Source organism: Corvus brachyrhynchos, unplaced genomic scaffold, assembly GCF_000691975.1.
Source record: "Corvus brachyrhynchos isolate BGI_N302 unplaced genomic scaffold, ASM69197v1 scaffold80, whole genome shotgun sequence".
Classification (NCBI taxonomy): Eukaryota; Metazoa; Chordata; class Aves; order Passeriformes; family Corvidae; genus Corvus; species Corvus brachyrhynchos.
The window spans coordinates 7885725-7907653 of record NW_008236769.1 but is presented as its reverse complement, the minus strand read 5'-3'; the positions used below and the strand labels follow the sequence as shown (position 1 = coordinate 7907653).

The following is a 21929-nucleotide window of genomic DNA, read 5'->3' as shown; positions in this document are numbered from 1 at the left end:
CCTGTTCTTCCTATGAAATTCCTTCCTGTGCAATCCTATCCAACCTTACTCTTCCTGGTTTTCAAAAGGTAACCTGCGACCCTGCCTTTTCTCAGGATAAACAACAGCTAGGAATTACCCAGGAATTGGTAAAACTGCACACACAACTTTGCTAATAGTGAGACTTCGGGAAATGGCCTGAAGCACTATTTATACATTGTAACTGTTTCTTATGTGGAAAATGCTTTCAGAGAAGAAGCAAGGTCTAGTGCTCAGAGCCGGTAACAGAGATAAAAACAAGCAGGCACTATTTCTAGCACTGTGACCTTGGGCAAGCCATTTAACCTCTCTGTGCAGCTGTTGATGCATCACTAATATGGATGGAATTACCTACCTCACAAAGGTGTTATGAGGGCCAAAGGGATGTGGTCAGATGCTCTTGATCCAAATATTTTTAGTCTGGATGCTGGTTTTTGATAGGATCATACTAAACCCAGTAATCAGGGAAACACTGCCATGATTCTGTTCTTTTGGGAGTATAGTTCCCCATGTGAATGTGAAGTTCTCCTGTGTTCTCTGCTTTTCAAAGTACTCCAGTTTTGGTCAGTACATGAGGATCATGTTAGGAATCTGGCAGGCAGCAGGAGACGGATGAGGGATTAGTGTATACAAGTGTTCCTCCCTTCATTGCTTATGGCAAATTGGAACTAAGCCTAGTCAGTACATAGACTGTGAGCCATGGGTGTCAGGTCAGTAGGACCAGAGAGAGGGAAAGCAAGATTTCTGTTCACTGTTTTTCCTTTGGTTTTTTTATTTTATAGGATGGTTTAACAATTCAGTTGCAGTAGAAGGAAATCTGTTTTAATTAAATTTGTAATGTTCAGCATCAGGATTTGGAGTTTTATCAGGTATTGAATGCAGACTTATCTTCTGAATCTTTCTTAAATGGAAGAATCAATCATTTGGTAGAACAGGACCCATCTCCCGGGTGTCAATCCATGCTGGGAGGATGCGTGCACTCTGTGTGGAATGCTTCTCACTGCTCACGCTTGCTGCTTTCTGTCTACCTGTCTGTGTCCATCCTGCCCTCCTGCCTTAGCCTTTGCTTGCCAGCCTTCTCCTCTAGCTGTTGGTGGGTCGTTTGCTTGCTGGATTCAAATGTCAGCCTGTCTGTGTGTGATTTGGGTTGCACTAGAAAATCCAGGAGCTGGAAGCCACCCTGTATAATGCCCTGCAGCAGGACCCAGGCAGGCGGGCGAGCGAGTCGCTGACGGAAGCCCAGCGGGAGGATTTGCGAGCGGCGGTGGAGAAGGTGCGGCGGCAGATCCTGAGGCAGAGCCGTGAGTTTGACAGCCAGATCTTGCACGAGCGGATGGAGCTGCTGCAGCAGGCCCAGCAGGTAATCCCGGTTCTCTCTCCTCCCCCTTGGTGTTGGTGTTACCTCTGTGGTTGCCGCCACTGCCCGTATGACAGCATCGCTTCACCCTCACCTCATGGAGTTCTGTTCAGTCTGGTCTCTGTACAGCTCCCGTGCCAAGGAGCCGTGTGGTGTCAGGACCTGGTTGCGCTGGGCATGGTGCACACAGAACAAGTCACTGTCTCACCACAAGGTCCTGTTGCACAACCTTTCATGTGTGAGCAACCACACAGTCTTCCACAGGACTCCAAGGGGAGCTTGTTGCAAGTTTAAGGCCTAAATTAGAAAAAGTCAGAATGGAAGGTTATTAGAGTGTAACACTGTGGAAGGAGGAAGGGAAGAAACAGTCGTTACAGGAGTCCAAGTTTTTTATTTTTTCCCCCTTTTTATTTATTTTAGCTATTTATGAACTCTTTTAAATAAAACAAAAAAGATGAAGTCCCAGGAAATCTTTTAGGAGGCCATTTACGAGCTTTCACACCTTTAAATTCATTCAGAAAAGCCTCGTCTGTCCAAACTGCTTTCTTAAGCACAATTTTTGACAGCTTGAATTTGGCAAGGTCCTGGCCTATAGAGGTGTGATAATTATTTAGTATTGGTAGCATTGCTAGTGTTTCTGTGCAAATAGTCAGTGAAAGAAGAGAGCTGCATGTCTCAGGGTGTTAATTACTACAGCAGAAATAATTGTTTCCAAGGATTTTGGTTCTCCTTCATAGTAGACTCTGGAAGTTGCAGGCAGATGTCTTAGAACTTGAGTACTGCATGGCTACTTTCTGTGCAAGTCTGAAATCACATACTGTAAATGCTATGTAGATGTGTCCAGAACACTGTTGCTATTTCAGGTGCCTGACTAAGGTGCTGGGGCAAGAACTGCTTTTAGTTTAGTCCAAGCCTCTCTCTGTTCAGGTTGGCTTTGTAGATGAATATAGAGGAAACTGATGTAATGTGACCCAACACTGTTGTGATCATCTCCTGTCATCCTGCAATGGTGGGAAGTGCTTATGGTGGCAGTGAGCTCTGAGCTCCAGGAAGTCTTCTGTCTCTACTCCTTGACTCTGTTCCATTGGTTTGGAATTTGTAACATTGAGAGCAGGAGATGAACTTGTTTAATGACCTATTTTTAGTCATCAGCAATGGTGCACAGAAAACTGGAGAAGGTAGGTACCAGCTGGCACTAAAAGTGTCAGAAAGAGACAGTAGAGTACATATATTAAATTTGGTAAATAAGGATGGAGCCAGATGCTATTAGTTTAGTATTATTAGTGTAGCTGAAAATTAGTGAGAATGGAGTTTTTTGCTAGCCTCTTATGCAGTCCAATTTCCCAGCCAGACTGTTGGTGTTTTACTCAGAACAATAACACAGTGCTTTTTGGTTGGGTAAATATTGTTTGTCAATGACATTTAATGGGTATGAATGACATTGTGTGTTGAGTAATGCCTCACCTAAATAATTGACAATTTCAGATTTTAACATCAGACTAGATATAGGTTGGTCCTTTGCTTTCACCAGGAATGTGGTTTGACACTGTTTGAAGGACTGCTATTGGATAGAGCCTTTTTGTGGCCCTTGTTAGAGTATATTTTCAGGGGACCTGGGCAGAGCCTCTAAGTTGAGCTCATGTAACAATGGCAAATAGAAAGGAAGAAATAGGAGTAGATTTGTAAAGTGAAACGGTTGTTCCAGAGGACTAAAAATCCATATTTTGTACATATCTGGGATTTAATTTAGATTTTGTTCCAATTTATTCCATGGCCTGCTTGCTATCAATTAGAGCACTTTATATGCACATCTGGAGCACATCTTTTAGTCCAGTTCATGTATTCACAGACTGCTTCACAACATAAGGTTGAATATGATGAGTGCATAGGAAAACAAAAATGCTAGCATAAACATAGCTTCGTTAGCCATGGATGTTTATGTACCTGTCTCCAGATCCATTTTATAGCATGTCATTAGAGTTTTGTGTTGTGCCCATCTCATTAGACATGCTAGTGTTACAGCCCTGCAGGACATGTTAAACTGAATTCCACTGCTTAATAAGCAGCTAAGTATTTTAGTCATCTATTTTTAACACACACACATGCATGCCCGCTCCCCACACACATACCCTATTAAACAGGGAAAACAAAGGCAAAGATGCTAGTTAATTTGCCTGGTATATTGGAGGGCTAATTCTCACTGGATTACTGTCATCTCACTAGCAAATGACAGAAGCTGAATGTTACACAAATGAAACCATATTTGTGCTGGCAGAATCCTAATGAATGGATAAAGCTGCACTAAGTACATCCCTTTCCTCATATATTTGTGTCCGGGAGAAGTTTTGCTGACATTGTGACATCAGCAAACACCCATTGCACTTTGTTCTGGCAAAACTGTGGTCTAGACCTGGTCGTATTTTACAGTCTGCAGTGCCTCTACAGTGTGTGCAACACTTCTTCTTCCTCTGCTGGAGTGGAGGTTACAGAGAATGATAGGACAACAGGATGGACCTGCAAGGCTTCATACAGAGTCTCCTTTCTGCAAACACTTTCAAACTTCCCCTGAAACGGAAACCATGTACTAAAGACTCCAAATTCTATGAAACTTGGGAAGTTCAATCACTTCTAGAAGGCCTGTTTCTTTGCTTCCATTACCTTCTGGTCTGCCTGATACAAGGGCTTCAAAAGAGCAACTCTGCTTATATGGCAGGCTGGCAACAATCTTCTCAGAGTTTCTTTTCAGAGTTTCTGTATCAGACACAGAGTGGGGGTTCAAGGAGATCTGATGATGATGAAGGAGTTCTCACCTTCTGCCTGTAAATGCTCCTGACCATACATGCAGGGTGCAGAAGTGGTAAGGCATGTGGTGAATGCTGTAGGTTGGTATGCAGGGTTTCATTATAGATTAATTGCTTCATGCAGGGACTTTGAGGATTTAGCTTGTGAGGTGCTGGTTTTACAGAGCTGGTAAATGTCCTTCCCGGGGAATGACTGTCTGGAAGGGACAGGGATGGGCATAAGGAAATGGGTAAATTGTTGCCCAGGTGTGAGCTTGTGCTGCTTTATGTGTTCTTCTTTGTCCAGATACAAAGCTTGAGTTCTTAGCCACTGGGTATTAACTTTGTTCCAGTGAAATAAATATATTTTAGGATGTTAGGCTCTGTATTACATTCGTAGATCTGTTCTTCTTGGGCGTATATAGCCTTACATTATTATTGTTCATTAGTGTATAAATGGAACCATTCATGTATACCCATTGTTCATTAAGGAAACCAGGCCTCTGTGGAGCCAAATTAGACAGACTGTGAGATTAGATCTGCTTGCTAAGGCACACAACACTTTTATTAAACCCAGAGTGCAACATGCAGGTCTGGGGGACAGATCCTCAGCTGAAGCATGTTGGCAGTACTCCCTTTAAGTCAGAGAGAGTGCTCTGATTTACACCATCCTCTCTGTTTGGAGGAGGTAAAACATGTTAATTAAAAATCTGTCATGAGCAGCTTGTGATATTTGCTTCCAGCAACAGGGCATGTGCAGTTCAACCGCCACTCCTGCGGATATTGCCATCAAAAAAGTCTCATTGTGCTACACTGCTATTACAACCTTTTGTAAATCAGTGTCTGGTTTATTTTTAGCAGGACTTCATTTAAAAGTAACAAGTGTGCTCTAGTCAGTGCAGTGGCATGACTTCTGTGCTTTTTTTGAAAATATGAAGGTCATTAGCAGTCTCTGTTGAGAAGGGTTATTTTTTATGTATATATTTAAAGTCATTTCTAGAGGGAGAGAAAAATGTGTTGTGTAGCTATAAAATCCATCTCTGGGAAAAGAGAGAACAGAGAAATACGAAGTGTTTCTGAAGTAGTGGTGTCAGCTTCCTAATTAAGCAAACTCAAAAAACAAAAAAACAAACACCAAAATGCCCCAAATAAAAAAAACAACAGCAGCCCAAAAAATACTAATACAGAAAACCCACACAGCATCATGGTTAGTTCACCTTAATATATTGTAATCATCTTGTCTTCTAAAACTTGTAAATATTTAAATGTCAATTACACCTTATATAAATCAAACAAAACCCAAAATACATTCCTGTTGGTTTTACTGTAGCTGCTTCTGGAGTATGAAACTGGGGAAATTCATCAGGAGCAGGCTTTAAATTAGGATTGATTTATTCAAATTGCACTGTTGGCAGTATTCAAACATGAAGAAAATCTATAATAGAAATATAATTTATTCTGATTTCATCTGAAGTTATTTTAAATCCAAAAAGAAGATAGAAAATCTTTGAAGGATAACAGATTGGCACGCAGTTCCAAAAATGGTTGCTGCCAGTCAGAAGGTATATGAAAGACAGATTTTATTAATGTAGTCCAATAATTTCCCAGAGCAGTCTTACCTTTGTATAAAATTGTAAAAAAAAAATAAAAATAAAAGATATGTTAGTTCATTGTGTCATCAAAAAGTGTGAAACTTTTTTTTTCCCTAAGTTGCACTGTAGTACCATACTAAACTGTTTTATTCTAACTTGAGTTAGAATATTCTTGTGTGAAGCTCAGTTTTACAGAGTAAAAGAAATCATTTCTTCTAGACCTGAATATAAGACATCTATGGACTTCTGAAGTCGTCCAATTCCAGCTTTAAATAGTTGGAATATAGCTGTAAAAATTTTAACTATGGTTTCTTGAAGCTAGGGCATCTACTCCCATGATCAGATTGTATTATTCATCAGTAATAAGAGCAGAAATTACCACTTTATTTGCATGTTTTACTAGAAGAAGGCAAAGCTTTAGGACAGAGCAAGTACTGGCCTCCATGTGTCACTGCCATAGAGAAGGATTCACTGTGGGTGTGATGCCTTGGGCACTGCTTTTCATGGACACTGAGGAAAAGTCAGAAGCATCGATGTCTTTTTTTATCCTGAAATGTCAAAATATCCCTTGAAACTGAGAAACAATAAACTAATTTTCTTCACTAAGTTTCTTAGTTCTTTTTCTGACCAGCAGTTTTTTTCTGAGGGCACAGTTCTTCTGGCTTAAGGGCCAAACAAAGCTATGGCAAGTGCCATTGCTCCATGAGTTCTTCCTGCTCTTTTGTATATGGACAACTTTTCCATATACAAGGAGAGTAGCTTGTGTGCAACCATAGGATTGGATGTCACCATATCTATATGGTCATATTGGCTCAGCCATTTATAACATATATTTGTTTGGGGAGGAGGGCTGTTGGTGTTTGTTTCTCACCCAAGGAGAATTATTAAGGCTTAATGGTTGACTGGGAAGGCTTTTGGGGGAGGGAGACCTGGAGGGAGGATGCTGTGCTCAGTGTACCTCATTGATAGGCATAAGAAGGTGTTGTCTTAAATCTGCCCTCTTTGGCACAATGCTTTGTGACAGAGAACACAAGTTAAAGACAACTCCTCCTCTGCCATGTTGCCTTGTGCCAGAGAGCCTGGCTCAGTCAAAAACTCACAGCTGTGTCACACAGTTTAGAAATCAGGTAGAAGTGTTACTATGAACCTTCCTCTAATAATAATTGGGGAGGCTCAGATTATTTTTCCTCTGAATCTACATAGATTTAATGGTGTAATGTTTTTATTTTGAATCTGAAGTGTTAAGGTGGTGGCTGTTTGCATACAATAGGAGGAGGGGTACATACAGCAACCACTGATTTTTCTTTTTTTTTTTTTTTTGCAGTTACTGATGCTTGCTTAGTATTAATGTTCTGTACTTTTTTGTTCAAAGCGTAATAGATTACTGTTGATAATGCAATTTTTGTATTCATGAATCACTCTTAAAAGCATCTGATACCACAGCTGTATAACTGTCATCAATATTCATCAAGGCCATCATGACTAGGCTAATCATGGTTGACCTGTGATATTGATTTGCCATGCAGGAGTGAACATGGAGTCTTTCACGGCATTATTGCTGCTATAATGACAATATCACAATAAACTTCTGTAATTTCCCACAGCTGACATGCATGGCAGATGAGAGTTAATTTTAGTAATTCCTGTATGTTCATCTTACAGTGTTTTCTTGTGTACGTTTTCTTTATAAAGTCTTCAACTGTGTCTGCTCTGCATATTGCCTTAATAATGCTACTTGTCTGAATAAGTCATGATAGCAGTACTGCTGTAATACCTAAAAAATGTATCTGAAAGGTCTGCTCTCTTTGTCCTAAACAAGGAATGATTGAGGTTCTACTCAAAGTAAGAGCAACTCTGTGCCTTGCAATAATATTAGCATCAAGAAAACTCTATCTGAAATTTGAATGCTGAAATCCTCTCATCTGAAATCCTGTTTCTTAGAAAAAGCCAGTGGGAGCTGAGGAAAGGCAAGCCTAAAAAAGAAAGTGTGTGAAGTTTGTTACAGAAATTAAGGATAAGTGTATTTTCATATGCACAATGCATACATATATCATTATAATTACCTACATGGGAATTTGCTATTTAAATATCTGAATGTAAAATAACCTAAATTTAATTACAAATAAATATTACATTATGCTTCTGGTTTTGTTTTTTTTCTGCCTGATAATGTGTCTAGGCTGTCACAGAGTCAGTTTTAAGATGTTGAATGTGTTTTGTCTTCTCAGCTCACATAGACTTAGCATAGCCATTCTATGTAAATATAAATATAGTATGGCTTAAATTAGTTTTTCCCTAATTAAAAGCAATAGGACTGTTGGTATTCTTCTATTAGATATCAATTTATGTTGTTGCATAAATTAAAAGATTCTCAGTGTTAAAAAAGATGAATCAAATTTACTAATAAATACTACATACATATAGTAATTTGTATCAGATCATAACAGTTATTTGGGGCTGAGTGCATTTATAAAATTCACTGGTTTACTACTACAAATATGACTAAATACATATGCTGAGAAATGCATCAGTGCAGCTGCTAAAAGATTCATTCTCCTCAGAAGGTCAAATAAAGAAACTAAAAATGCATAATAAAGATCAAAAAGAACAATTCTCCTACGTCAGTACCTATTAATTGGATAATAATGGTTGAGACTTCAGAACACAGAAAAGAATGAAATTTTTACCTGCTGTGCAAACAAAAATCATGATGAGAACCAGAGGGGTACAGTATTATCCAAAATGATCTATTATTATCATAGTCAACTGGCTGAAATGTACATTAAGTTTTTATTCATAAAATAAAATAAGATGTCAACAAAACCAGCTTAAGCTGATGCTGTTGCAGTGGCATTTTTTTTTCCTTATGACCATTATGCAAAATCACATTCTAGGAATATGGGATTAAAGGGAACATTGGGATTTCTGAATAAACACCCCTTCCAGTAGCAGATCCAAGAGCTTCGGTAATGCATATGACAATTGCCTATGCAAATTGTATTGTTAAAACACGACAGGCTTTTAAACAGCTGTTAAAATGCATTAGATTTCAAAAAGCCCAAGAAAATAATGTGTTTATCCATCACTTTAGTGATTTGAATAATAGCTAAAGGCAAGTCAGTTTATATTCATCTTAGTTTAAATTTATACATGTAACACAGTTATGCTGTTCACACTACTAAAGATCCTACATACCTGTGTCTTAACAGTGATGAGAATCTTCTTAAAATAATGATATAATGAAGCAATATTGATTCTTCCCTCTGTCAGATTGATAAAATATTCCCCATGCTAAATTTTGCTGCAGAATGAGGTACTTTCTTGATCATAAGATGGCTTCAGAGATTCAAAACATGGTTCATGTCAGATATAGTCTGCCCACAGTGCCTGTCCTGTGAATGTACATTAACCTGAACCTTTCCAACATTTCAGGGCCAGGCTCTAAGCAGCTTAGCAAATCCTTCTTTGTCTGCTTTGTGCTAAAATTATCAAATTGTTTTCTTGGATTTGCTGGTGAATGTAAATCCAATAAGAGCGTGTCACAGGAACTGTTAAGGTGATTTCTAACGCCCCTGATTAGTACATTCCTGTGTTTTCATGAGTACAGTAGCATGGCAGAGAGCATATTTTGCAGCTAGGTGAATTGATCTTCATGGTGTTGCTGTCTGTAAAACAGTACATTCATATGGATGGGCTCTTTACTTACTTATTTAGGGAACAGGAACATCAGTTCTACAGTTTGACACCTAAATGAAGGATTATGTGGTCATCATTGTCTGAAAGATGACATTTGTCACAGAATTTCTTTTCCTGATAGATTTTTCCCCATTTTCCAAAGCTCCTTGAGGATTTGAAGCCATCCAAGATGTTGGTTCAGGACAGTGAATGTCTGACTAGTGCTGTGGGTGAATTGGAGAGAACAGAAGGCTTAGATTAAGAAGTCCACTTCATCTAGCCTGCATCGCTGTCCAATAGAGAGAAAATGCAGGAATTCTCAGAGTCTGTGTTTGCAACTAAAAAGGCAGCTGGGAGATCAAGTCAAAAAAACCCCCCAGAATCCATGAAAGGCACCATGTAATTGTAAAGTGACACAGTCTATTTCTCATCAGAACTTGAGGTAGCATTGAAAGACAAGTTTAATCAAATGAGGAAGTGCACACATTTTGGTTGCTTAGGGGAGGAAATCTGGACCTGGCATTTTAAAGCAGTGGGACACTTCAGTACATCTTAGATCAAGCTTCTTTGTATTGCTGAGGTTCCTCCCATGTCTAACTCTCAAATTTATGACAAGTCATTACTGTGCTGATATATTGCCTCCAGTATAAAAATGATAGTTCTGAGACTGCAGTCCAGGGCTCACTGAGCTCAGCCTAAGGATTTCCATTTATTTCAGTGCTCCTTTACAAGGAGCTTTATTAATGGGAATGGTACTTAATGTAGATGGATTATTCCTATTATAACACAAGCTGGGCACACATACTTCATTCTGTTCTGTTCTGTGTTCTGTGTGGGAATGCCATTAACCTTTTTTTTTTTAATGGAGCAATATTTTCATTTTGGCTAAACCACAAGCTGAGTCTTCTAAGCCTGTGTTACTGAAATTTCTCTGTTAGTGAAAGTAGAGTAATATTTCCAGGCATACATCCACCCTCAAGCTGCTTGCATTTTGTCTAAACTTTGATTCCTCAGACATCCCAGAGATATGGCTTGAAATCTTGAGTTTGCAGTATAGCCAGAGGAGCCAAAGCATGCTAAATTTACAGAAGTTTCCCTTTTGAAATAATTAACTGGCTGGTTCTCCACTGGCAGTGTATTCATATGATTTCATTGGACTCTTTTGTCTTTAATTCAGTTTTAAATACTGTTTTATCCTTTTTGTTGCACCCTTGTACAAGGGAGTAATGACAATTATCAGTCTACATCCAGGATTATCAAGCCCCTTGCTGAGTTTGGATGTACTTAGAAAACAAAAACCTCTAGAGAAAATATCCAGCTATCAGGAAAATTGAGCTGTAGGTGCAGAGACACCTGAATTAGTCCCACCAAGGCCAGTTCAGGTATCATACTGCCTATAAAACAATGCTTCAAGCAAACTTAGACATTCCCACTCTGTAGGAAGGTCAGACGTGCTGGGAGTAGGAATTTGTAGTCCCATCTTGGTGTCTCAGTCCTCTGCTACTTGAGAAAGGAAGAGCTGACTTGTCTTAATTTCCCTGACAGTACTGGAGGGTTTACCAAAGAGAATTGCTTAAGTGAGTCACTGTACTTGAAGAAGAGGATCCTGTTTCCCAGAAAAATGAAGTTTCCATCACGAGGTGAAAGGAAATGGAGGGTCATGAGCATTTATGAATGCCATGAGGAATCTTCTGCACATTAGGGATCTTCTGCTGATAAAAATTCAAATTTCTTGCTTTTGGGGCAGTTTGACAGCCGTTTGTGTTTGGTATCTCTCCAGGAATAAAATTGGAGAGGCCTGCAGTCAGTGAACATATAATTTATATAACTGTGGTTGACTGATGGTAAACTTCCCTTTTGCGACTCTGTTAGTAACACAATGTCCTATGTAGTGCTTGCCATGTTAGGGGCAGTCTTTGCCTGTCTTTGCATGACTGACTTCCAAAGACAATGTGTACTTTAGCTGCCTGACCCTTCTGGCTGTGCTCTACCTTACCTTATTGTTAGCAGTTTTAGGACGTTACATCCATGCCTATGCCTTTGTATATGTGCTGCATGTGTAACTACTATTAAGAAGAGTTTTATAATGGAACTTAAAAGTCTGTTCAAATCGCAGTTAATTAATGAGTAAGGCATCTTTAGCATCTTTTTTCTGTGGCTGTCTGGCGATGCAAGTGGATCTGTGAGCTGAGCCACACTCCTGGCAGAGCTGCAGCTGCTGCTCAGCATAGCCTGGCCAGCAGAGCCATCTGCTGATAGCTCCGCACAGGGAACGCCCTCAGCCCCGGCTGCACCACGGCCGCTTGTGAGAATTTACTCAGAAGTAGCAAACTTCATTGCTAGTGGAAGAATGATTTATTTATCGAGTAGGTGCCTGCCATACTGAAAGGGGGGCTCATCCAACCCGCTTTTGAAACTCAGGGAAGCAGCATGCAGGTGAAGGAAGCTACAGGGAGTATTTGCAAAGGTACCATCCATTATCCAGAACTTCTGTGATGAGATTTTATGTGCTATTTTAATAAAATCAATGACAAATTAGTACTCATTATTTTCTCAGGTCGGTTTTGAGTGCAGGCAAGGTGGACAGTGTTAGGAATCCCTTATGTTTACACTTCTCTCTTCCATGGTTGCATTCCCATTGCCCTGTTTCTGCCTGACTACGGCTCTTTGTTTGCCTACAGTAATTCCATTGTATGGCCCCATGATTTGACAGCACAGGGTTATTCTCATGAATTCTGGCAGTCCCAAAAAAGGTGCACTCGTGTGACTGAGGGGCAGCTGTTAGCTGCAGGAACACAGGAATTGCTAGAACCCAGCACAGCACTGCTCTACATTGTCCCTAATCCTGGCTCTGACTGTAACCAAGCTAGGGACTCTAAAGGAAACACAAATACTGTGCTGGATTCAGGTTGCCTGTCCATATCTTCTATACATCTCTTTTTTAAAAAGGAAATAAAAGAGAATAGCCTGTGGCTTTCTTTTCAGCTGAGGCTTATCAAAGTTCTGAGAGCAAAAGAGTCGATTTTGTTGCTTCCTCGCTTTTTTTCGTGCTGTTGAAAATATAATGGATTTACTCTGCAAGGTTCCTGTAAGCCATGTCATGGGTGGAGCTGAATGCATCTTTTATAGCACAATTGTTACAACTCTATACCACATAGCAGGAAAAGCTCAACTTAATGATCATCAATTTATACCCTGAAGCATAGAAGCAGGTAGAATTTCTTGATAACAATGAAATAGTTCTGTGTGATTTGTTGTCACAGTCACACTTTTGCAAACATAAACAAATCAGAATATACTGAAAGCATCTAATCAAGTGTTGGAATCTGAGAGAGAGTCCACAGCTTCTTGATTGGTAATTCTTGCAAATGAAAGGAACAGTAGATAAAGATGTAAAGGCTTACACTGAATCTCAAACAGTCCTGCCTTGGTCTTAATTGGTATCTCTAACTTTTGTGTAATTTCCCTCTCAGTAGTTAAATGTAGCCTATGACTGATGAACATGTCTTGCTACTTCTAGAAGATACTTTTTTGTTACAGCTATGATTATTGCATGTATCTTACATGTATTTTTAAAGTTGTATTTTGGAAATTGTCATCTTTGTGATCAAGATAATGCAGTAAATGTATATAGGTACAATAGGGGAAAGTGATTATTTTTATGTGTTAAATACTCTATGAAAGTGTAAATCTGTTGGGTTTTTTCTAGCCAATATATTGCATATACATGTACGTATTTTTAAGGCTCTCTCTGCAGTTAAATGGAAATAAATGATTAAATCAGATTTTTCAGGATATATAAATAGCTGAACTAGGCTGGTTATGTCCCAGTGCTGTCCCTGAGCAAGCAGAGGATATTGATGGGAATAGCTACACCCACTTCATCCTCCTGGATAATCCTCCAGGGGAAAGCAAGTAAACAACTAGGAGGAGACAACCCCAAGCTTTGATACCTGATGAACAGTTCCAGTCCAAGGTTGTGTTTTAAGACAAATTTTGACCTGTCTAGACTTGAACTCTTTAATTTCTGTAGTAAAGAAGTTAGTTACAAAATTTTGCTCATTTGCAGCAAAAGTGTCCTGTCACTGTGATTTCCACTCACATAAGAGGAATAAAAGCTATTTAAACACCAGTCACCTGCCTTCAGCATATTACCCTTCAGCAGAAAGTCTGGAGCAGTTCCATATAAAAATTCATGCATGTAAATGTTTGCCCTCCTGGCTGTATCCATGCTGTGCAGTACAGCAGCAGTGCCATGGCCACCCGCCAGCCCAGGCCCAACGCCACGGCTGTTATCAAAACGTTCCCAGGCACAGTTTAGGGAGGTGATAAGCAGTACAGCACTATAGCAAGCAGGGAAAGCAAAAAGTGGCCACTACTGACTCTAATAGACAGTCAGGTAATCAAGCCCCATGGCAAAAACAGGAGCCTGCTGATTACTGGCTGAACAGCACTAAGAGCTGTGAGGTCAGGCTTGTACATCCCAGTCACATCTGTTGTTATCCCAAACCCTTCAGGCCCCACATTGGGCACCAAACAGAACTGCTGTGGTTTCACCCCCACCAGGAGCTGGGCCCTGCACAGCTGCTCACTCATTCATTCACTCACTCACTCACTCACCCACCAGAGGGATCAGGAGAGAATTGGAAGAGCAAACTAGGAAACTCACGGGTTGAGATAAAGACAGTTTGATAGGGAAAGCAAAAGCCACATAGAGAAGCAAAACAAAGCAAGAAATTAATTCACCACTTCCCATGGGCAGGCAGGTGTTCAGCCATCTCCAGAAGAGCAGGGTCCATCACGTGTAATGGGAACTTGGAAAGACAAATGCCACCATTCCAAATGTCCCTGTCTTTCCACCTTCTTCCCCCCACTTTATATACTGAGGATGATGTGACATGGTCTGGAATATCCCACTGGCCAGTTTGGGTCACTTGTCCTGCCTGTGTCTCCTCCCAGCCTCCCATGCATCTCCAACTTCCCTGCCAGAGTGGAGTATGAAAATCAGAGAAGGCCTTGGCTCTGTGTAAGCCCTGCTCAGCAATAACAAAAACATCTCTATATTATCAACCCCGTGTTCAGCACAAATCCAAAACACATCCCCATACCAGCCCCTGTGAAGAAAGTTAACTCTACCCCAGCCAAAACCAGCACAATTTGCCTTACTGATACCAATCTAGTTTTGACCTTTTTTTTGTAGATGTTCATTGCTAAGAAATTCAATCCTGTATGTATTCCCTTTCAGCTGGTACGTTGTCTTTGTATTTTAACTGCTTTTGGGGAAAGTATATGTTTCTTCACCTTAAAACTATTCTCTATCTTTCATCTCCTAAAATTTAACAATTATTACAGGAGGGAATTGGAAAATGGAAGCCTCAGCCCTTTTTTTAGAACTGTTCTGAATAGTTGGAGAAAATAGCTGGATAGCTATAATCTTGAAAAGATTAAAAATTCATAAGGGAATAATAGCATCTCGATTTTTACTTGATTAACAGAATTCTCAAATCCTAAAAATGCCATCTTACCCTAATTAAATTGTTCTTTTAGAGAGAAACACTTGCTGTAAACCCTGAGGTGAGAAAGCAACCAGATGTTCCGTGGCTTTTTTATTTTCATTTTTTTCTGAAGGCAGACTCCCAGGAGTTACTGAAAAATACCTTTACATGATAAACCTTGAAGATGAAAATGGTATTTAAAAATCCTCCTTCTCTACACTTATCTCACTACAGTCAAATTTTACCACAGAGCATAGCACAACCCCCAGAGAACTGAAGTCTGTCACTCAGGTCTGGGATGTGGTTATAAGTAGGAATCAGCCTAACTGAAATGAGTAGGAGAGAAACAGGAGTCTCACCTGAGTGACTAGAGATCTTGGGGGTGATTACATCTGCCTGCTTCTCATCACATGGTTTTTTACAGTGGTTGTAACATTTCTGGTGCACACAGTATATAAAGATGATCACTTGAGATATAGGCTTGAACAGGGAGTAGGTGACATATAAATCAATTCAAGTGCAATAGAGGAAAAGTGAAATTAATACATCTGTGCTTGGGGCATTTGTGATTGTCAGCAAAGATGCATTCACTTATGTCACATGAGGGTAATCTGGTTCATGCAGGTTTGTGTACAATCTGGGGAGATCTCTGAGCACTGTAGTATGATATAGTGTAGATTTTTATTGACTTACTCTTAATGTATAATATTCAAAACAGTCATTTAAGCAAAATCTTCCATTTTGAAACAGGAGCAATAACAAAGTTTTTTTGCTCGTGGCCTGTCTTCAATATTTGTGTGGAGGGGTATGCCCTAGGAAAAGGGAACTGCAGGGTTTTGTGTACCTCATTTTTTGAATAGTTCCAGGTTAGATTTGTGATTTTCAAGCCAAACTCTGTGGTTCTCCAAACCAGTCTGGTCATTGGATCAGCTGCTGCCTCGCTGCAGCTGTCTTAGGCTATAATGAGTGTGGAGCATTTACCCCTATTTGAGGTCTTTGAGCTGCATGCAGGTAAGCAGCTACCAACATCAGTTGACACACACAAGTTTGTAAGTAATGACTGGATATTGTTTTGAAAGAGATACTATTGTTCAAATCAATTTGAGAGTGATAAAATAATTTGGGAGTGAGGCAGCAGCAGCTACATTAGTTTTATTTGCCTATGCCATCCACATTAGAGGAGATGATAATTTGTCTTTCCAAGTTCAGGAACTGTTAACAACCCTAGCTGTTGTAAACTAGCCTGAGATTGGGTAGTTAATCCCCAAAGAAGGCTCACTGCATAAAGTTGCTCCTTGATCACCAGTGACTCACTAGTTAGTAGGAGATTTCAGGTTTCTGCCTATAGAAAAAAATTACTTATACCCTACTTTATCTGTAACAAGTACAATATACTGAAAGTGTAATTAGATGCATCTAAATTGTGTAAGACCCCCAACATTAAAAGAGGAGATTAGTGACAAGGTTTATTTCGATTCCTGTTACCAAGTTTTTTGATTTACAAATCCCTGTCATATTTGCCTGTATAGGCAAATACATAAAACAACCTGCAGAAGTGGAGTAACAACTCTGGGGTATCGTTAGAATGCAAGGTGACATCAGAAACACGGCAAGCCTTCCACTAAATTCTGCAGACTCTACAACTGCTTAACTTAAAAAAAATTAAAAAAAAAAAAAAAAAAAAGAAGTGTAACTTACAGAAAGGAAAAAAGGGGATATGTGATATAGAGAAGAATAATATATGTGGACCCAGCAGCAGTCATGTTTTTGAAGAGTCTTTCTGAAACTGAGCAAGAAAAATGCTTAAAAATATGGGGAGCTACAGTGAAGGAAACATTCCATCTGGCTCTGGTGGGAGGTGACTGGTAATAGAACAGAGCTGAGTCTCTGGGTGGTATCTTTGTGATAAACTGAAAATCTGTGCATTCTCTGTTTTCTGGTATAGCCTGACTATACTAGAAGCATGGTTATGTTTTATGGGAAAAGAAAACAAAGAGTTAAAAGGAAATGTGATATTGTAATCTGCTGACTGACTAGGTAAGCAGAAAAACTCCTGACAGTTGCAGAGAAAAATAATTTTGGAGAAAAATGGAATTTTCTGTGCATATATATTAAAATTATGGTTAATGAGTGGTGATGAGTAGACTTTCTGGTAGTAAACATGATTTTCTGAACATGCAGCTTGTTTGAAGTGCCATGGTTTCATGGAAACATGGAAAATTCTGCCATGGACATGCCTAATATAAGTGTAAAGGAAGCAGTACATTAATAATGGCCATTTGGTTGCTTTATTTTTAACCTATTTCTTATCATTTTGATTCATATGCTTTTCAAATTAGATATAATAATGTGTATTTTGCTTTTTCTGTTCCAGCGAATTCGAGATCTAGAAGATAAAATAGAACTTCAAAAGAGGCAACTCAAAGAAATTGAGGAAAAGGTAAATACATGTCTGGGCAGTACCAATGGATTTTTTCCATACAAAATGGTTTTTCTCTGTTGCAGTGCTGTTAATAGTACTTAACCTAATATCACAAAATCTATAAATTTGAGTTCGAGTCATTGCTGCATGAAATGCAGCTCTGTCCCATATCTGCTCAAAATAATTTCCTATACAGGATTTCTGTCAGTTACAGGAGGGAATCAAGGAGAGACTCTAGACTAGTAGAAGGAGGATTTGTTGTGGTTTAGATCAAGAAAGAACAAAGATTTGTCTCTGAAAAAATTTGTTAACTCAGCCCTATTCTTTGGATAGCATTGCTTTGCAAAACTTTCAAGTACTGAAAAATAAAACAAGATTAGTGAGGTGCCTGTGAAACACTACAATTAGGGAGTATTTCTTGCTTTAATGTAGAAACAAGTTAATATAATGGTTCCAAAATTATTTTTTTAAGACTCTCTGATCAAGGCTTCAGACAGCAAATGAATTTGTGTCACTGTGGTTCCTAAGCAAGGGATGGCACAATCCCATTCGTGGACTCTGGGCTCAGGTATTTCCCAGGCCTGTGGAGTTTAGGCTGCTCTGCAGAGCATGGGCTGATAGTGGGTCTTTCTCGAGGCCCCAGCAGAGTGTTTTAGTCATGTTACTTTGGCTGAACCAATGTCTAGATCCCAACATGAGTCACATCATCCCAGGTTCATTTTCTCCAACATTTATGCGTATGTAATCCTACATAAACCTACTGCTGGGCTGAATGGAGAAGTTAGTGGAGTTTTCAGTAATTGGTTTTTTCCTCTTGGGAGGAGAATGGGATAAAAGAGTAAAAGGAAGACTTTTTCAGGACTCTGAGGGGTGTTGAAAGGGGTCCATGAGGTTTGCAGAACAGAGAGAGGCTTTGGGGAACAGCTCACTGGGTGTGGAAAAGTTTCTTCTTCACCCTTCTCTGATCTCAGTATCCCTTCATCTGCTTTCAGGATGTGGCAGTCCTCCTAGTTGCACTTCTATCAACTATTCCAATTCCCTCAGCATCTTCCTTGGCCCCTTCTGCTCCCACAGTAGCTGTCTCCCTTCTGCTGTACCTTGTCCTGCACTTTCCAGACTGTGATATCTGTCTGGGTTTGTGGAAGAGCCAGGAGAAGACCCTGCAGAAGCTGGGCTGTCTGGTGGTGTTGCTAATTATCACTTTACCTCACCCCCACAAGGTTGGGGCTGCTCTGTCTGCATCCATTGGGAAAGCAGCAGTCCGTGTTTGCACTAGCAGAGAAACACAGGCAATATTCACCCTTAAAAGGGCTCTTCTGCTGCCTTTGCCCTCTTCTGCCCCAGACCACGTCTATACCTGAAGCTGTTCCTGCCTAGCAGACAGTGATGTCTGACTTAACTCCTCAAAGCAAAGAAATGTTGAGGGATAGGCAAGACTTGTACATATTAATTATTTCAAATATTACTGTTTATCCACCTATTCTAAAAATTCAACATCTCTAGATGAAGTATTGCCAAAATGTAAGCCTTCAAGGCATTGCCATTACAGTTTACAGAGTAGGTATTGGATTAGCCAGACTGATAATTTTGGAAATGGAAGATAGCATTATCTCTGCTGGCTCATCAGCCAGATGGATGCTGAAAAGCACTGGAAAAGAAACAGCTTAATCACAAGCTTAGCAGAAAGCTCGTAATGAGTTAAAATTATTCACATCCTCTTTGCTTTAATGTTACATTAGCAAGAGACCTCAAAAAAGCTTCATTTCTTTCTATTAACCTTCAACTTCTGCATGGGTGGAGGGCTTCCTTCTATCTCTATTACATTTGAATTATTTTTTTCCCTGGGATTAAATCCCATTCTGAATTTGATGGCCCAAAGGACGATTGTGTTGTCAGGGAATTAATGAATGATATAATTTTACCTCATTGTTCTTCTGAAGGTTTAAGGCATTAAAGGGTGTAGACTGACACCTACATGCTGCTGAAACTAAGCACAGTAATTTCTCGTGGAGAGAAGTCTTATGCTTTTGAAGGAACAGCAGCATTTATAGCTGAGTTGCACTGCTGGTGATAGCTAAGGGCAATGTACCACTTACTGTGTCATGAGTATGACTTTTCATTTTCCTTTAGGAGTAGATCCAATTTTTAAGTTTTGTGTAAAATTCTGTCAAATCAGAATATAAGGATTACAGTATTTCTGCCCTGTAGATTCTTCAGCAAACTGTCCTGTTTCTAAAGGCTATACAAAAGAATGATATAAAATCTCAGTTTTAATCAGTGAGTTGATATATTAGGAACAAGTGCTGTTTAAATACATCATGCTCTTCTCATAGCTGATTCTCTGCTATTTCAGTTGCATTTAGGTTGTGCCCTTGGCTTGGTAAGTCTTAGTTCAGGAATGCTTTAGTGTGTGTAATTATAAGTACTTCTTTAAGTGTATCACAAAGTCAAGCCTAATATTTGTGAAGTTAAAAAATCCACAGATGTTGCCATTGTAAAAATGTCCTCAAATACTGATTTTTTTTACTGCTTTTTAGAGTAAGATTGGTATACTGTGTCTTTCTTTCAGATCAACTCAATTAATGATGTAAGACTAACTGCTGTAATGTCACTGGATTTCCTATTACATATCTTACATCTTCTTTCTTTTCTTTTTTCCTCATTTTCTTTTGATCTTATGTTATAGTTTTTGTTCCTTTTTTTGTTTTTTTCACTAGCATTCATTCTGTGGCCTTGATGACGCAACTGAGCCGAGACGTGTGGTTGGTATTCTTTATATTTCTTTGTACTCAGTTTTTGACTCCTAAGTTTTGCCATGTTTTGGGAATTGTTTGTAAGACCCTGAAACCATGAGGAAGGGCATCCTGGTTTTGCCTGAAGAAGAGGAAGAGTCACCTATAAAATCCAACTGGGATACTTCCCTTCCTAGATTTCTGCAGAAAGTCATTGGGTTTTCAATGAGAAATGATTTTGCATCCAAAGATACTGACTGCCGTAACTGCAGTGAGTGCTTTCCATTCTTGCAGAGCAGGTACATTTTGTCTGAAAGTCCAGTCATTGCTGTAGGATCCTGCCTTCTGTCATGCTGGATGGAGAGGTAGCAAACAATGTTTGGTTTAAGTTTTGCTGTCTAAGAAGCCCTGTGAGCATAACTACCCATGCAAAATAAGGAGTTCATTTTACTTCCTCAAGATCCTTGAGGCCATGAGATAACTTAGGAAATAATAACCATTTTTCCCTGTTATGAGGTGATTTGAAGGTTGCAATGTGACTGACACAACATGGAAAGGGTGAGGATAAAAAACCTCTGTGCCTCTCCCTTGAGACACTGCCATCATTCTCACTGTCCTGTCACAGTGCCCTGATCGTTTCAGCTCAGTGCAAAAGGCAGTGAATTTCTTCAGCTATAGCAGGAGCCATCGTGGCACTACTCACCTTTCACAGAGAACAAGAGGGAAATGCAATTTAGAAAATCAGTCCCAGTCCTCTTCCCTGGAGCAATTCAAGTTCCACACTGCCTTTCAGGAAGGATGGTAACTCAAAAGCCTGACTGTTAGAGGATTAAACTGTGCTTTAAAGCTATTGAATATTATGCAGTATTTGTGTTGTTACTGTTGTTGGGGTTTTGTTTTGTTTTGTTTTTAACCTGATAATACATTGTGCTTTTACCTTTACAAAATTTCCAAGTTTTTTCTTCCTTGTATGTAATCTGTTGTGAATTCTATTCAAGGAATCTCCTTATAGTAGGAGTTTATTCAACATCTTAGAAACTGCTATCAAGTACTGTATGATGAAAAAGAATGATGACAGGAGTTACCCCAAGACCCTATAATATTTACCTTACATTAAACATGAAACAGTATTTTCTTCTGCCCAGATCACAAGTACTTTTGAGAAATCAGACCTGTATTATCATGGGCTCTTTCCAGGGTTTATTCAGGTTCAGTGTGTTCAGTTATCATCTTTCTGTTGATGCTCTTTGGAACTTGCTCTGGGCTTTCATTACAAGCATTGCTGCATATGCTTTTTATTTTTCAATAAAATGGTAATAGGTGCAGACGGGTGGAATGTAATTCTCAGGAGTTATTGTTTTCTTACAAGTGCAGAGCTTTCTTTTGGTTGTTAGAAGTTGAAAAGTAGTTGAAATTGAGCAATAATTTTCAGTACTTTCAGGATTTCTTCTGAAATTTCCTTTATTTTGTAAAAAATTGAGCATATGCTAGAGAGGTGTTTGAATAAAGGTGAAGCCTTGTGGTAAACTATTCACCTTTCCACAGTTTGAAATAAATTTTTGGACAACATCAGATAGGACAGATGCCATTTTGGTTAAGATAAGTTTGAAAGAGTAATGTTAAAGGAGTCACCAAACTATTGTCTTTGGAATTTCATCTAGGTTTTTTATACCAGTCCCAGTTAGAGGTGCTAACATCTATATGAATATATTTGTTTTTGAATATGTTGAAAAATATACTGGCCAAGTCTACAGATACTTTATAACATTCAATAAACTTAGTGAAATCACCAGCATTTTTAAATTCCATTTAAAATATTTTGATATACTATGCATTCAAGGGATCTATAGGTTTCCAC

General features: G+C 39.2%; 1 protein-coding gene and 1 long non-coding RNA gene across 12 annotated transcripts in view; one reads left to right on the top strand and one right to left on the bottom strand.

The window, feature by feature from the left end:
* The window catches only part of LOC108445055, a 16222-nt gene extending 7039 nt beyond the window's left edge, over positions 1-9183 (bottom strand). The window contains exons 1-2 of one of the 3 annotated variants that reach the window (XR_001859799.1): positions 8943-9183; positions 374-1672 (exon numbers count right to left, since the gene is read on the bottom strand). This is a non-coding gene — a long non-coding RNA (uncharacterized LOC108445055). The remainder of the gene's footprint in view (positions 1-373; positions 1673-8942) is intronic. The other 2 variants (XR_001859797.1, XR_001859798.1) reach the window with 2 other exon arrangements.
* The window catches only part of JAKMIP1 (janus kinase and microtubule interacting protein 1), a 231060-nt gene that overhangs the window by 122367 nt on the left and 86764 nt on the right, over positions 1-21929 (top strand). For 6 of the 9 annotated variants that reach the window (XM_017727658.1, XM_017727655.1, XM_017727656.1 and 3 more), the window contains 3 exons: positions 1175-1378; positions 17292-17357; positions 20057-20101. In XM_017727658.1, the coding sequence (XP_017583147.1) occupies positions 1175-1378; positions 17292-17357; positions 20057-20101 (315 nt within the window). Of the gene's footprint in view, positions 1-1174; positions 1379-3802; positions 8574-17291; positions 17358-20025; positions 20102-21929 lie in introns of those variants that run through there. The other 3 variants (XM_017727659.1, XM_017727661.1, XM_017727660.1) reach the window with 3 other exon arrangements.